The 17,365-nt window shown below is 46.6% G+C and overlaps 2 protein-coding genes across 4 annotated transcripts; both read left to right on the top strand.

Moving 5' to 3' along the window:
- Positions 1-4,942: 4,942 nt before the first annotated feature.
- On the top strand, positions 4,943-8,975 carry LOC119352840 (UMP-CMP kinase 2-like). 3 transcript variants are annotated; one of them, XM_037619426.1, is made up of 9 exons: positions 4,943-5,242; positions 5,413-5,457; positions 5,553-5,592; positions 5,829-5,946; positions 6,048-6,204; positions 6,758-6,838; positions 7,253-7,360; positions 7,962-8,026; positions 8,669-8,975. In XM_037619426.1, the coding sequence occupies exons 1-9, from the start codon at positions 5,126-5,128 to the stop codon at positions 8,673-8,675; spliced, it is 738 nt and encodes a 245-aa protein (XP_037475323.1). In that variant the 5' UTR covers positions 4,943-5,125; the 3' UTR covers positions 8,676-8,975. The 3 variants fall into 3 exon arrangements, with proteins under 3 accessions (XP_037475323.1, XP_037475325.1, XP_037475324.1); XM_037619428.1 differs by lacking the exon at positions 7,253-7,360; XM_037619427.1 differs by lacking the exon at positions 8,669-8,975 and having other exon boundaries at positions 7,962-8,030.
- Positions 8,976-12,822: 3,847 nt separating this feature from the next.
- Positions 12,823-16,077, top strand: LOC119352839 (UNC93-like protein 1). The gene is made up of 2 exons (XM_037619425.1): positions 12,823-14,127; positions 15,512-16,077. The coding sequence occupies exons 1-2, from the start codon at positions 12,953-12,955 to the stop codon at positions 15,753-15,755; spliced, it is 1,419 nt and encodes a 472-aa protein (XP_037475322.1). The 5' UTR covers positions 12,823-12,952; the 3' UTR covers positions 15,756-16,077.
- Positions 16,078-17,365: the final 1,288 nt, after the last annotated feature.

Below are 17,365 nucleotides of genomic sequence, written 5' to 3'. Positions count from 1 at the left end.
AAAGGCGCAACCTCCAGCATCCTGGTTAACACGGGATCCGGCATGGTCTCAGGGAGGGGGGCCGGACACCTGATCAGCTTTGCCTTCGCTATCCACTCCTGTTTTAAAAACAGCTCTTTTAAGGGCAATGTTATGATAAATATACGGATAAGCGTGTCCGGGCACAGGGCTACTTACTTGAGTATCCAGATGATTGCAGCTCAGACCTGCGTCCTCGGTCAAGTCTGGACACATTGTTTGTGATCTGAAGAACAATTTGTACATCTCCACGGGCGTCGCGCCCATAAAATGTTGGAGAGCTCGTGGTCCCTCCGGATTGAACTCCCATAGGCGGAGGGGGCGACATTTGCAGGGCAGGGTTCGGCGAATCAACATGACCTGCGTCACCACGACCAGATTGATGTCTCTTTCCAGGAGATCACGAATGCGGCCCTGCAACAGGGGCACGTCCTTTGCCGGCCCCCAGTCCAGCCCCTTATTGACCCATGACGCTAGTCGGGGCGGGGGACCCGAGCGGAAAGCAGGCGGTGCCACCCACTTGGTACCCCTGGGAGCTGTGATATAAAACCACTCTCGTTGCCATAAGCTGGGCTCCTCTTGAAAAGAGCCCTCGGGCCATGGAGCGTCGGCATTCTTGCTTATAACAGCGCCTCCGCACTCCGCGTGTTGTCCCTCGATCTTCTTCGGCTCGACTTTGAAGGTCTTGAGCCATAGTCCGAAGTGAGGAGTAATACGGAGGAAGGCTTCACACACGACGATGAATGATGAAATGTGGAGGATGGACTCCGGAGCTAAGTCATGAAATTCCAGCCCATAATAGAACATGAGCCCCCTCAGGAAGGGATCTGTCGCAAAGCCTAACCCTCGGAGGAAGTGAGATGTGAACACCACGCTCTCACCGGGCCTGGGAGTGGGAATAACCTGCCCTTAAGCAGGCAGCCTATGCGGGATTTCGCCGGTCAGGTACCTGGCATCCCTTAGCCGTAGCACATCTTCCTCCATAACGGAGGAAGGCATCCATCGGCCTTGAAGGTCAGAGCCGGACATCATCGAAGGTCCGAAGCGCCTAAATCTGGAGCCTTGGGTGTTGGAACTCGAGGCGAGAGGCGGATTCGATTGAGATCAAAAGAAAGGAGTAGAGCCTTGGTCTCTTTATAAGAGGTTGAATACCAAGAGTCCTCCCCATGACCGTTTGGGACTCACCGTTGATCGAGAGGATATACCAATGGTCACGACTGGGTTACCCACGCCCGTATTGATGAGGATTCCGTAAATTAAGGGGACACGATCTCTGCTTCAACAAGACGTTCCAAGGAAACCGCCTCGCAAAACGCGCTAAGGTGGGACAGTAAAAACAATTTACATAAAGGCTTCGTTGTGGTGTGATGTCACGCTGCGGAATACGTCAGCAGATTAGATTTGTGCAAATATTATTCTCTCTACGGCAGTATGTGGAACTTATTTTGCAGAGTCGGACACTATCCTTGTGTTCAAAATCTTCTATGAAGTATTCGGAGGAGGAACCCGCCTTGCAATGCCGAAGACAATCTGCGCGCCGGACTCGTCGTCATTGAAGCCTGGTTCAGGGGCTACTGAGGGAGTCCTGGATTAGGGGGTGTCCGGATAGCCGGACTATAACCTTTGGCCGGACTCTCGGCCTATGAAGATACAAGATTGAAGAATTCGTCCCGTGTCCGGATGGGACTTTCCTTGGCGTGGAAGGCAACCTTGGCGATACGGATATGTAGATCTCCTCCCATTGTAACCGACTCTGTGTAACCCTAGCCCTCTCCGGTGTCTATATAAACCGGAGGGTTTTAGTCCGTAGAAGGAGAACAACAATCATACCATAGGCTAGCTTCTAGGGTTTAGCCTCTCTGATCTCGTGGTAGATCCACTCTTGTACTACCCATATCATCAATATTAATCAAGCAGGAGTAGGGTATTACCTCCATCGAGAGGGCCCGAACATGGGTAAAAACATCGTGTCCCTTGTCTCCTGTTACCATCCGCCTAGACGCACAGTTCGGGACCCCCTACCCGAGATCCGCCGGTTTTGACACCGACAGGAACCCTTTCCCCTCCCACCCAGGTTCGAGGGTGAAGAACCACTGGTGAATAGGGCAGCGAATATCTCAATGAAGATAGTATACTCAGCGCTGCATACTAACTGTAGCTCAAAACCTGCAACAACCGCGTGATACGTCTCCAACGTATCTATAAATTTTTATTGTTCCATGCTATTATATAATCTGTTTTGGATGTTAATGGGCTTATTTATACACTTTTATATTATTTTTGGGACTAACCTACTAACCCAAGGCCCAGTGCAAATTGTTGTTTTTTTTGCCTATTTTAGTGTTTCGCAGAAAAGGAATATCAAACGGAATCCAAACGGAATGAAACCTTCGGGAGAGTTATTTTTGGAACAAACGTGATCCAGGGGACTTGGAGTAGACGTCAAGAAATCAACGAGGAGGCCACGAGGCAGGGAGGCGCGCCCCCACCCTCGTGGGCCCCTGGTAACTCCACCGACGTACTTCTTCCTCCTATATATATATCCATATACCCCGAAAACATTCAGGAGCACCACGAAACCCTATTTCCACCGCAGCAACCTTCTGTACCCGTGAGATCCCATCTGGGGACCTTTTCCGGAGCTCCGCCGGAGGGGGAATCGGTCACGGAGGGCCTCTACATCAACTCCATGGCCTCTCCGATGATGTGTGAGTAGTTTACCACACACCTTCGGGTCCATAGTTATTATCTAGATGACTTATTCTCTCTATTTGAATCTCAATACAAAGTTCTCCTCGATCTTCTTGGAGATCTATTCGATGTAACTCTTTTTGCGGTGTGTTTGTCGAGATCCGATGAATTGTGGGTTTATGATCAAGTCTATCTATGAACAATATTTGATTCTCCTCTGAATTCTTTTATGTATGATTGGTTATCTTTGCAAGTCTCTTCGAATTATCAGTTTGGTTTGGCCTACTAGATTGATCTTTCTTGCAATGGGAGAAGTGCTTAGCTTTGGGTTCAATTTTGCGGTGTCCTTTCCCAGTGACAGCAGGGGCAGCAAGGCACGTATTGTATTGTTGCCATCGAGGATAAAAAGATAGGGTTTATATCATATTGCTTGAGTTTATCCTTCTACATCATGTCATCTTGCCTAATGTGTTACTCTGTTCTTATGAACTTAATACTCTAGATGCATGCTGGATAGCGGTCGATGTGTGAAGTAATAGTAGTAGATGCAGAATCGTTTCGGTCTATTTGTTGTGGACGTGATGCCGATATACATGATCATGCCTAGATATTCTCATAATTATTCACTTTTCTATCAATTGCTCGACAGTAATTTGTTCACCCACCATAGAATATGCTATCTTGAGAGAAGCCTCTAGTGAAACCTATGGCCCCCGGGTCTATCTTTTATCATACAAGTTTCCAATCTATTTTACTTTGCAATCTTTACTTTCAATCTATATCATAAAAATACCAAAAATATTTATCTTATTATCTCTATCAGATCTCACTTTTGCAAGTGGCCGTGAAGGGATTGACAACCCCTTTATCGCGTTGGTTGTGAAGTTCTTGTTTGTTTGTGCAGGTACTAGGTGACTTGCGTGTACCTCCTACTGGATTGATACCTTGGTTCTCAAAACTGGGGGAAATACTTACACTACTTTGCTGCATCACCCTTTCCTCTTCAAGGGAAAACCAATGCATGCTCAAGAGGTAGCACCGCGTAATTAACCTCATGGCACCGCTCACGAGCCTCTCCTAGCCAAACGACGCCCCCAGGGAGGTAACGACACAGAGTGTTGCCGCATCCGCAGGGATAACAGGAATTAACATTGGGTCGGAGAAGACGTGGTAGGGAGAAGGGATCACGCCGGTGCCTCCAAGGAGGAGAACAACGCCCGCAGACAGTGTCACCGACATGGTTGGCCAAGCCACCAAAGGATTTCTCCCGAACCCCACTTACGCCACCATCAGCCCGACGAGACAAGATCACCGACGCGAGATCCGGTGGGAAGTGGACCAGATGGGAAAAAGGAGTGACCATCAGATCTGACGCAAGAAGAACCGCGAGACCAGACCGCCGGCCATGAACCGCGCCCGTGTCACTACACCGCCCACACGGCTGAGGATGGGGGCCCTCTCGTGTGAGCACCACCAGCCGCGAAGATGGCGTCGCCTCTCCAAGCAGGGCCGCCGCCATGGAGCCCAAAGCCCTCCACCGAGACCGGAGCGGCGAAATCCCCGTAGCCACCTTCACCGGTGGCTGCGCGGGCTTCCCCGACAGCCAGTGGCGGACCTAGAATTGCGGGCTTGGGGTTGCCATAGTTCAAAGTTTACACTAGACGTCATCATTATCTCAACAAATAGTCTTGAAATAGCAACAGCTTGATGAATATACAATATGAGGTATATAATAAAATTTATTTTACAATTTTGAAGGCGGTGACATGGCACCCACGGCCCCAAATTGGGTGTGGCGGTGGCCAAGGTTTGATATCCTCTTGGAATCGCCCGCGGGAGCGACTCGAATGAGGAAAGCCTTTTCCATAAACTGAACTTATTTCCTATATACTAACCTTATCAACCCAAGTTAATCAAACCGATGGAAATTGAAATTGAACTGAAGGAGCAAATTGATAAAGTACCATTTTCTGCTTTGACAATCCATCATGTTCTCTTTTGATGGAACATCTTATAATCATCGAACATCTACATTTAACCCCTAACTGAACACATGTCTACATTTAAGTTAGCTATTTCTTCTGTCTCACCCCTTGCTGAAAACACAACATATTCCACGCTGCCAAACACACCAATCGGAAAAAGGCAATTTTCACTTTTCATCGATTAGAAGCAGCTCCGAAAAGGAAATTAAATAAGCAACGATCTCTCTCTCTCCCCACCCCACCCCGGCCCTGCTCCCCGCCCCGCCACATCACGCAGCGTCCACGGCCGCTCGCCGCTCGCCGCTCGCCCCTCCCTCCCCCGGCCCCCCGACCTCGGCCGTTCGGCCCCTCCTGCGGGCGGAGGTGAGTGGTGAGCCTCCCTCGCCGCCTTGCCCTCCAGAGGGAACAAGACGAGAGCGATCGGCGTCGGGATGCTGAGGCGGCGGCTGAGCTCCCTTCTCCTCCGATCCCCGTGCTCCTCCTCCGCCGCCGCTTCCTCCTGCCACCACCAGCAACAGCACCACCTCCTCCTCCCCACCCACGCCGAGGTAACCCCACGGTCCCCCTTTCTTTCTCTCCCGCGCATTCCGTTGAACGCCTCGCGCGCGCGCCCAACGTGGCCGGACCGGATCTGGCGTGCTCGCCTTTCTCGCCCCATTGGGGTCAACACGCTCCTTCCGTTCCCAGATGCTCATCCGCCTGACTGTTTTCCTCGCAGAAACCGCCGGCCCTGAATCTGCTCAGGCTCTTCACATCCCTAGCTGTACGTTTGTTCCCAAACCCGCATTCTTATTATTTGTGACAGCTATGCAGACTGCATCTGAATAATTGGTGGTGTGCCCTCTGTTCATTCTGTAGGGAACCGATGGTGAGAGGCCGTTCATCGCTTTCGTCTTAGGTAAAATTTTCCTACTTTTACACCCAATATGTTGCAGGATTATTATTTTTCTTCCTTCGAAATGGAGGCAAAAGCTTTGTAGGGTTGATTTCACATTTATATACTCTATGTGTATCCTGTATAGAGTAAATTGAGGAACCCTTCTCTCAATGATAATCAGTGCTGTTTCAAGTTGGATTGTGTTGTGGCGCTCAAATTTCAATTGTTCGCACGACTAATCAAGGTCCTGCGTATAGGGGGGCCTGGGAGTGGGAAAGGAACGCAATGTAGTAGGATCGCCTCAGATTTTGGATTTTCTCATGTGAGTGCTGGTGACCTTCTGCGGAATGAAATAGCTGCTGGCACTGATCAAGGGTAATACTTCTTTCCGTCCAATCCTCTGATAGCCTTATAATGACGCGCACGCACATGCATGGTTCGGTGAATTGATTTGTCAGTTTCATGGCATTTGCCAGGGAGTGGATCCTGGAGATAATAAGGGAAGGGAGGATTGTTCCATCGGAGATAACTGTTGAACTGGTCAGAAAAGCAATTGAATCAAGCACTGCTAAAAGGGTTCTTATCGATGGTTTTCCAAGGTGTGAGGAAAACAGAATTGCCTTTGAAAAAATAGTAAGTTCTCTATTTGGCTTGCATTACTGGTCCAGAAGTTTCTATTAATTAAAATTGTATGTGATGAGATGGATAAGTCCATGATGTTCATCAGTTTCGGTTCAATTTTTGGGAAGGCTGATAACAGGTGAATCTTCAAGTTTTGTAGCGCTCTTGGCTGTAACCATCTGTGTATACACACTTGTCTTTACATTTTTTACGCCAATATGCTGGCCCAAAACTGCCAGTGTACAGTATGCAATCAGCAGTTTCTTATGTATGTATTTTTTTTAGTAGCAAATCAATAACTATGTCCTGCTCTAGAGAGATGCACTTTTAGGATTTATGCAGTAGTCCACAGTTATGTTAGCCCCACTATGGTGGATGTATAGTTGCATCTCAACAACTACTACAAGCATTTATATCAAAGAAAATGTGTGTGCTGTGGTCGGGCAATTAGAAGACACTGGCATACCAACTAAGATATGTTTCATTGCTGTCCACTCAATAATTGCTAGTCAGATAAATGTAGATTGCATGGTCCTGTTCTGATATGTTGACTAATAAATTTCAGACTGGAACTGAACCAGACCTTGTGCTTTTCTTTGACTGTCCTGAGGATGAGATGGTTAAACGTCTCCTAAGCCGTAACCAGGTTGGTCTTCGTACTATCTATGGAGTAAATTGTGCTAGATATATATACACAACATGAGTACTGTACATTTCTCAATTCTTATTTGAAACTTACTCCACGTGTGTTTTTCTAAGATTTTATTTCTCAGACGTTACTTTCGGCTTTGACAATTATCCTCTTATCACTCCCTCTCTCTTAACTAACATGAAATATAGCATTCCTAAAGGATAGTCCTTGTGGATTACCACAAATGATTTTCTTCTTCATATGTCATTTAAATTGAAGAGAAAAACACTAATCTCATTAGTGTAGTTTGTGGATATCAAAATGGGAGGTTGATTAGTGCTCTAGTGGAGTTTCCTTTAAAAAATATCACATTAGATTGATCTCTCTATTTGTTTCTACTTTTTCGATTATCTCATGTATGCGTCTTAGGGACGAGTTGATGATAACATTGAGACAATCAAGAAGCGTCTAAAAGTGTTCGAGAGTTTGAATCTTCCTGTTGTAGAGTACTACTCTTCAAGGGGAAAGGCACACAAGGTAATTAATATATTTATTTAACGCAGAGTGTCCTGGACAGGAGCACTTCTTGTACCTTTCTTTTATGAACCGTACCTTTACTTTTTGACGTGCACTTTCCTATTTCCTTCACACGGAAACAGAGCTCTACCTTTTGTTCTAGAAGTTGATTTAAAAGGCTTCTTAATGTGCAGCATTAAACTATACCTGGCTTATTCTCTTGAACATTTACAAATGCCAATATATATTTCAGAAACGTCAAACATATGGGTTACCAGTGTATAAATAGCAGGATAGTATTTCCGGGGAGTCATAGGACAGAGAGGTAGAGCCAGGATGCGATTCCCTCGTCTTCTGAATTTCATATAACCATAAGACCATTTTTCCATGTTGTGGAGGGGAGTGAGATCAGAGATCTGCCTATTTATTTGATATTAGATGAGTGTCTGTAATTCACTCATTTTGGAAGAGATTGCTAATCTCTTCAGAAGGGGTACATATCAGGGATATAACATAGTAACATATTCTGTATATCACTCATATTGAGGATCTGTAGGATGTCTTATTTATTGTTTAGACTTGACCTTTGGATGTGTAAGACTACTTGTTGATCTCCATGCAGATAAAGGCAACGGGAACTGAAGATGAAATCTTTGAAGCAGTTCGCAAGTTGTTTTCTTCCTTAAGGTAAATCCTGATGTTTAAGACACGAAATTCCTGTCATATACTGTGACTATGTCCGCTCTCCTGAAGGAGGTGCACATTCTTGCATCATCTGATTTCTGATTGCTTGCATATCATTTTTCTAGTGCCAAATTTGTTCTGAAAGCTTTTCAGTCCTCACATATTTAGCATATGCTATCCCTTAGAATTAAATGCCCAAGTTGCAGCACCCACTCTTTCCATACATTAACAAGTGATGGTGAGTTGTTTTATACTAAGCCTGCCGTTGCAGTTAGGCTAGGCCATCGCCATAAGCAAAAGGGTATTGCTTGTAGGTAGAAAGAGCTTGAGTTTCTGAATCCTTGCCATTTGTGTTCACTGTGCACAATAAAGAAAGACAAACTGACAAGCAAAATGAAGAGAGTGGCATTTGTCTTGTTGATTGATGGATAAGGAGGAAGAGGTCCACGAGGATGCTACGTCGCAAACTTTGTCATCTTGCTGACTCGCCGAACCCTCGCCTGTAGCTAGTTTCTTGACACGTTTGACTAAGCAATGCTAGCAACTTGCAGTTGTCCCAGCTTATGATAAAGATGTACTCCTACTTTGGTACTAGGTATACAAAAAGGTTATTGCAATCGTTTGACCACTTCACCATGTCTGCAGGCTATGAGGAGGCGGCCGTCCTCTCTCACACGGGAGCCGGGGGAATTAGAATTGCGCCTGGCGAAAATTGTGTTTGTTTTGTCCCTTTCATATAATCTTATAGCGTAATAGTTGTACATATTCTGATACACGGACGGTCCATACCTGTGAGAAAACAGAGGGCCGGTGAAACGCCCAACCTGCGATGATAAACCCTAACCTTGCGCTCTCGTCGCGCTCCACTGTACTGTATAACGCATGATATTTTCTGCCTCACACCCTACAAGGCTACAATGTATGTCTGCCCCCCTTTTTTTTACCGGAATAACTGTGTGTGCGCCGTGCTTGGGTGGTGACGATTTGCTGTCTATATGTCTGTTCTCAGAGATGAGATGAGAAGTGCCGGCGTCCGATAAACTAGTGATCTGACCGGAGGAACAAGTAGTCTACGTTTGGATTTATATACTTATATTAGTTAATGTGAACTGCCGGCGTGTTTTTGTCAGTTCTTTGGACCGGCCGTTCATGTTGTTAATTAATGTGATCGCCGGCGCTTCCACGCAAAGTCTACTCTGAAAAAACTCCAATGTTGTCTATGCATGATGTGAGGAGAAACGTGTACTGTCGACGATTCATTCATTTTCCTGCCTGCATCCTCTGCCTTGCATACCATGGAGCGGGGACACGTGGCGCTTGCTAGAGGACTCACCAGCGCATCGGCCATTGACGTGCCAACACGTGGACTCCTCCAAGGGCAACATAGATGATTGCCAAACACAGAAAAGTTGCAATATTGCTAGGTACTCTATTTATTTATTTATTTTTGAGTTGGTACTCTAGTTGTTCGTACTTCCTAGTATGTGGAAACTGTCTCGATCGTACGCACATAATCCGGGAATTGAAGAGGTTGAGGTGAACATGAAATTCGTATTGGAATTATTAGGCGTAGAGGAAAAGATGATTGGTCACGAGCAACGTCGGCATCGACTGGACCTATCTACCGTGGGTCCGTGATGTGAGGTCATGCGTAGACTTTTGGGGAGCAAAGCTCCAACCGGGCCTGCATCCAATTCCAAGCATGTCACCATGTGTTGTTGGAGAACACAAGCAAGCCAAATATTTTCTAATGCATAGATAAGCCAAAAAGGAGCGAAAATGAAACGGAAATTGTTGTGCTTACTCCACTGGGGAGTGAGGATATGCCGATATGGACATAATTAATTTGTTTCTATATCTCACAAATTTAATGTGTTTGTGTTACCTTTTTTTAAAGGTGGGGTGAAAAGCCCATCTGAACATTTCATGAGCCAATCAAGCGGCAAAAAGAGCAGTACAAGAGTTCTCCGGACGGAGCCAAGGGTGGCAGTGGGCGTGACAGGCAGCAACCTACGACAAGACATGGAAATTTTGAATTTGCAGATGGATCCAGAACACCTTCAACACCAAAGCGCGACGTCTACAGCGATGTCGCGAGGGGCGTGCGTTGCTCACGGAACACCTTGATATAAGTGCGACGCTAAACGTCGGCCAGCGGATAATGCAAAAATATCCACCGCCTCACTGACCATTGGATGGGCACGTTAACAATCGTTCGATTTACCCATGTAAGCAGCCACCTTTTTGCAACAAGAGTGGTGTTGCAAAAGGCCTTCTGCAATAGGATGTTTGTTGCAATCACCTTGAAGTGTTTAATTTTTCTTCGATAAAATCTTTGCAACAAAGGTAATGTTGTAGAAACATTTCAACGGACTATGTGTTGCAGAAAACGTTGTTGACCATTTTTATTGAAATTTTTGCAATAGAGCTCGTGTTACAAAAAAAACCTTTTGCAACGTTAGACATGTTGCATTCTAGTGGTAGTTACATGCAGCTCATCGGAGAAGCTCATTGGCGTGCTTGCCAGCGCCAAGTGTCGGTTGCGGCAGTCTGAGCAACACGGGGAGGCGGCGACTCGACACGGGAATCGGTCTCTATGGTTGCACGCCTTTTAACATTGTGTAGCTCTCCAGAGAACCTCATCGGCGCGCTAGTCGGCTGCGAGCAAAGATGGCAGTAGTCGGAGCAGCGCAGGAAGGCGGTGACTCGACGGGAACTTGGGGGCAGTCGGAGCAACATGGGGAGGCGGCGACTCGGCGGGAGCTCGGGAGGAGCACGAGAAGCGACTTCTCTCAAGGATCTAATCCTGCAACAGAGATGTTGTTGTGATGAGAGAGATTGCAGCGATGGCCAGTTGCAAAAACTAGTGGGATTGCGATCCGCCCGGTGATTTATAGCGTTTCGCTTAATATAATCAATTTGTTGTTCTAATCAATTTATTTCTTTTTTCAAAACGGAATATTGATAGTTGCTCCTCTTACAAATTTAGGTGTTCCCGTTTTTATTTTTTGAAAAATACCAAGTACTAAAACATGCGTACTAGATAGATATGCGCGCGCGCACACACATATAGCCTTCTAATCCATGGACACATCACCAAATTACCCCCGAGTTTTCAAAAGTTTAATATTTCAATGTTAGCTTTTCCAAATCAAGGGTTTTATAGTGGTAGCATTCTGCAATTAACTTGCTATACTAAGAGGGATGAGGGAAGCCTAGGAGAGCCGCCAACTCCAATTGAAGGAAGACGTGACGTTTTATTAATCCCCAACGAGAAAATGCACATTGTTTCCTTTTTTTTCCTATCAAATCGGTCATAACCATTGCCTACATTTCACAAAATAGTACAAACGAATAGGCCTGTGATTCCGTACAAAGACATGACGACCCTCTTTGAAAAAAAAAATCATGAGATGGAAGTATAAATATAATATTCTTAGCTACATCTTGTGGAGATTGTAAATGGAGGAAAGGTCCATTTGGGACTCTTGTAGGGGGCACATAGCCTCGTGTTAGCCTGCATGATTAACCAGCTAGCTGCCGCTAACGGTGAAAGCTAGCCAGGATTACGACCCCCTCTCCCTATGAATCTATGATCAGCTGGGTGTATTTGTCCTACGCCCCAAACAGCAGGCGAAGGTGGTTCACTAGGAAGGACAGGGACGCAGCTAGCTGGAAGCAAAATTCCAAATTTGCAGGACCGAGAATCTCAGCCTTGCGTCCTTGTGGCAATCAACCAAGCAATGCTCGACGGAGGGACATCGATCCTCCAAATAAAGAACAAGGGGATGTTGGAACATTATTGTTCTTGCTGGTCCCACTGCCAAGTCATATTTATCAATGTAGGATGGATCTTTGACAGGGATAAGGTTGTGTGCCTTTGTGTCTTATACTGTAAGTACTATATATGCTATACCCACTTGTGTGTTGAACAAACTGAGTGCAAAGGACTGCCAAGTCCCACAGAAAAAAATTCTTAGTACATAGCAACCATTGTTAAAATGCGGGCGGCAATGATCGACCTACATTGTTTTTTAAATTTCCCTTGTGAAAAATAATAAAAGTGATTGTTTACTATATGTAGTTTGGTGATTCTTCAAGTCGGCATATCCGACTCTCCTATCTTTCACCCCTTCTCATCTCTGCTGCTCATCTCGTGTGCACACAAATCTCCTTCCAACTCGTATATGTGTTATGCAGATCATGATGATTTGTAATAAGAACTTATGAAAATAGAATGACATATCTTGCAAAATTTAATTCAGTGTGTATTCCAATTGGCGATGATGCTCCAAACCAAATGTCACCAAATCCTACCTTCAATATTTGTTCGCCTCCCCCTTCACCACACCAAAACGAATGAATGAAAACAAAAAAAAAATCCAAAATTTGAGTGGTTCCGGTTTTTTTTTTCTAGAAATACTAACCGGCGAACGTTTCCTGGGAGGGGGTGACAAGGGAACAATTTCTTAAGGCATTTTTAGGTGGTAGGAGATGGCTAATTCTGCTTGTTTTTGTCGCAAATTTTTCTTCTTTTCAGAAACTGTCATGCATATCTAAAGAAATTGTCATGTGCCTCTGAAAAAACTGTCAGCAAAAACGTTCGCCAAATAAGTTTCCAAATAAATATCCACATTAAAGATGATGCACATATCTAAACTGATAAATTGGCAGTAAATAAGTTTCTAAATATACTGAGTAAATGCAATCATCACTGACTAATGATGCTCCAAATGTCGCCCTCTGCTCCTCCTCAATGTCGCCGTCTCTTTCTCCCCCTTCTCGCAACAGAATCAAACAGAGGAGCCACCAAGATCCCATCTATAAATACCGCCACCTCCGCCGATCGTCTTCCACCGCCGATTTGTCTCCACCCATCAGCTGCCGCCCTCACTCCTCTTCGCCGGCCCGCCCGTTCAGAGGGACGAAATGGCCGTGTCGACGGAGCTGCCGGAGGCCGGGTCCCCGCAGGGGACGGAGGCGACGGCGCCGCCTCCTCCCGGCCTGCGGTACAACTCACCGCTGGTCCAGGTGTCGCTGATCGGGCTGGTGTGCTTCTGCTGCCCGGGCATGTTCAACGCGCTGTCCGGGCTGGGCGGAGGCGGGCAGTTCGACCACACCACGGCCGACAACGCCAACACGGCGCTCTACGCCTGCTTCGCCGTCTTCGGCGTCCTCGGCGGCGCCGCCCACAACCTGCTCGGCCCGCGCCTCACGCTGCTCCTGGGCTCCCTCACCTACCCGCTCTACGCCGCCTCCTTCCTCTACTACAACCACCACAAGTCCCAGACGTTCCCCATCACGGCGGGCGCCCTCCTCGGCGCCGGCGCGGGCCTGCTCTGGGCGGCGCAGGGCGCCATCATGACCTCGTACCCGCCGCCCAACCGCCGGGGCAGCTACATCTCGCTCTTCTGGTGCCTCTTCAACTTGGGCGGCGTCCTGGGGGGGCTCCTCCCCTTCTCCTTCAACTACAGCCGCACCGACGCCGGCAGCGTGAACGACGCCACCTACGGGGCCTTCATCGGCTTCATGCTCCTGGGCGCGGCGCTCACCTTCCTCGTCCTCCCGCCCGCCAAGATCGTCCGCGACGACGGCACGCGCGCCACCAGGGTCACCTACTCCTCCGTGTCCACCGAGGGGTGGGAGATCCTCAAGCTCTTCACCAACTGGAAGATGCTGCTCATCCTGCCGGCCGCATGGGCCAGCAACTTCTTCTACACCTACCAGTTCAACAACGTCAATGGCCTCCTCTTCACGCTCCGGACCAAGGGCCTCAACAACGTCTTCTACTGGGGCGCGCAGATGATCGGCTCCGCCGGCATCGGATACTTCCTCGACTTCGGCTTCGCCAGCCGCAGGAAGCGGGGCCTCATGGGCGTCGCCGCCGTCGCCCTGCTCGGCACCGCCATCTGGGCCGGCGGCCTCGCAAACCAGCTCAGGTACCTCGACGGCGAGTTCCCCGACAAGATCGACTTCAAGGAGGGCCGCCGCTACGCCGGCCCGTTCCTGCTCTACTTCAGCTACGGCCTCATGGACGCCATCTTCCAGAGCCTCATCTACTGGATCATCGGCGCACTCGCAAACGACTCACAGATCCTCAGCAGGTACTCTCCATATATACTCTCCATTTATACAGCAGTAGTCCATGTCTGATGAATTCAATTCCTCACTGATTTTGATTTTGGATTGGCAACTAATCTTAACCTTGTTTCAGATATATTACTATACTTGAATTGATTAACTGTTAAGTTAGTGTTAACACGGATAAATAGGATTCTTTAAATTTGTAGTGCTGAATTTAGCTGTAGAATCCACTGTTTGATAGAAGAAGAAGATCTCACTCTCTTCTTCTTCTGATGGTTCTCACTCTGTTTTGTAGCAGCAGACTCTGCTTTAGGAAAGTTTCAAAGTACACTAGTACTACTAGATAAGACACTCCATAAACTTTGGAGGGGGAGTCCACTGACTTCACACGGCTAGATTTGATATTAAAATGCATGAAAACATGGCATCTGAATCATCATCCCTGTTGAAAGGGGGTCATCTTTTTCGTGTAAAATACCATGAGTACCATGAGTCCATGACCATGACGGCAGATACTAGTTAAGGCAAAAGGATGCCTTGACTTCTGAACTCTGCCCTCTTCCAAAATCTGATTACAGGGGAAGCAACATTTCAGTCTCACTTTTTCCCCTTTTGGAATTAGATGTCAGAGTCTTGTTTGCTGCTGTCTGAAACTGAAACCTAGTGTTATCCATCTTCAGAAATTCTTGCCCAGTTTAATGCATCACAAAATCTGCCGATGCTGATAGAAATGTGCTTACAACATTAAATTTGATTCTTTATCAGTTGTGATGGATATCTTATCCAGCTACCTTTTCTTTCTCTTTACAACAACATTTCTCTCCATAGGCTGGTCTTGCTTATAAAATGAACTAAAATGGACCGTACTAGTTAAAATGAACCACATGCCTTGACTTTGGATGCCTTGTGGATTTAGATGCCAGAGTCTCCCCTGTTTGCTGTCTGAAACCTAATGCTCTCCAGCTACAGAATTATTATCCAATCTGCCGGTTATCGCTAGAATTGTGGTTACAACATAAAGAATAAATTTTAAGGATACCTGATAGGTTGTGATGGATAGGATAAGGTTCTTATCCAGACACCTCTTCCTTCTCTTTAGAATAAATTCTGTAGGCTGGTCCTTGAAAACAAACTGAAATGCTCCTGTGTGTGTGAAGAGGCCTTGGTGTGTAGGTAATACTTTCTCTAAGTCTGAACAGTCTCATGCGTCATTCTTATCATGCTGTTTCCTCCTGCATTTGCTATTCCTTTCAAGTACTACAAGGTGGGCATACTCATGCATAATGCATTTGGTGTTGGCGTTGGTCAATAAAATTGCTCTTCTGAACAAAAGTGTATGCAATTGGTGTTGGTCAATACGTATATCAAGTAGCTGTCTGAATAAAATTTCAACTTCTGTTGCAGATACGTTGGGTTCTACAAGGGGGTTCAGAGCGCAGGAGCAGCCGTGGCATGGCAGGTCGACACCCACAAGACGTCTCTGCTGTCGCAGCTGATCGTCAACTGGGGGCTGTGCACCGTCAGCTACCCGCTGCTCGCCGTCCTGGTGCTCCTGGCCGTGAAGGACGAGGACTACTCCGTGTCCAACGTCGACGACGGCGGCAAGGAGAAAGAGACCAAGATGGCCGCGCCGTCAAGCTTCCACTGAGAGGATACATTTCAGTTATTCATCCGCGTGTTCGCCTGCCGCGATATCTCTCGAGTACAATGGTTTAGACCGCGGTGTAGGCGTGAGTGCTCGCTGCTCGACGATGGCTGAGCAATCTTCGTGTTGTGTCAGATTGTGTTACTCCAGTGTGTGTGTGGTTCATGGCGGTGGTGGTGTTCCTTGGTAACATCATGTGATAATTTTTTTTCTCTGTTTTCATTGTCTTCAGTTCAGTTGAGCTGCAGTATACAGTACAGTATACAGTTTCATTGCTTGTTCAAACCGCTCTGTCAATCAAGAAATGGTAATCAGTTCTGTGTTGCGCGCTTCTCTTCTTCCGTGCGATTTCCGGCTCGTATTTGAGCGAACGGAAACGAGATTCTGAACTGCAGATAGATAGTTCTGCATTTTCTGAATTTTCTGTCAGTCTGGAGTAGGCATATCTTGAGCATATGGATAGAAAGCATATCTTGTGCTATATCCGGTTCATATTTGAGCTAGTGGAAACCGAATCCTCAACTGCAGACAGCTATTTCTGCATTTTCTGAATTTGCAGGCACATGTTGAGCATATGGATAGGAAGTCAGCTTAAGCATGCTCTTGGAATTCCATGGCGTGCTGGTTCGTATTTGAGCTCATGGAAACGGAATTCTGAACTGCGGATAGCTAGTTCTGCGTTTTCTGAATTTTCATGCAGTCTGAAGTAGGCATATCTGGCTGCAATTTTCAGGCAGTTGGGAGTAGGCACATCTTGAGCATATGGGTAGGAAGCAACAAATGTTATAATGCTACAGTACAGACAATCTTCCCTCGAAAAGAAAAATAAATACAAACGATGTGTTATATTTGCCATTTCTTATAACCACTCTTTGGCTAGCTAATATACTCTGAATACAAGCAATCTTGTTTACCTGAAATGTGTTTGAAAAACTGAGTACAGGCAATCTTCTGTACTTATAATATGTTTGAAAAATTGAGTGCAAGCAATCTTCTGTACTTGAAATATGTTTGAGAATTTTGGCCCGCTGCTTATATAGCTAATAAAAAAAGGGATTGCCGAGCATATTTGTCATATGCTTGCTTAGCTAGTCGGTGGCATTTTTAATCATTAATCCTGGAGTTTGTATGCTATATGTGCATGCCGCACATCTTACCACCACGACACGAGGCAGCTCATGCCTCTCGTGCGCTGGGTGTGCTTCCATTTGGGCACGCACACTCAGCTGACTGCCCACTTAAGAGGTGGAATGCAGACGCTCCGGTTGGTATTTCAGCTGGTGGAAATGGAATTCTGAGCTGCAGATAGTAGATAATCCCGCGTCTTCTGAATTTTCAGGCGGTCTGGAGTAGGCATGTCTTGAGCATATGGATAGGAAAACGCGCATTCAGTTTCAGCATATGCTCTTTGAATTCCACGGCGCACCGTCAAACGATATTTTATCATACTTCCGCTTCGATAGACCCCCTTCAACACAAGGACGGCTAAAATTGTCTCGTATCCCTTCATAACGGAGGGCACGATGGGTAAAAATAAAAAAAGAGGCCGCCCGCCTGCCGTCCCGCTCGTAATGTATACGTATACGTGTACGCTTTTGTTTTTTTCAGCCGGG

The sequence above is a fragment of the Triticum dicoccoides genome, chromosome 2A (assembly GCF_002162155.2).
Source record: "Triticum dicoccoides isolate Atlit2015 ecotype Zavitan chromosome 2A, WEW_v2.0, whole genome shotgun sequence".
Lineage (NCBI taxonomy): Eukaryota > Viridiplantae > Streptophyta > Magnoliopsida > Poales > Poaceae > Triticum > Triticum dicoccoides.
The sequence above is the reverse complement of the archived record's forward strand: the minus strand, read 5'-3'. Positions and strand labels throughout refer to the sequence as shown.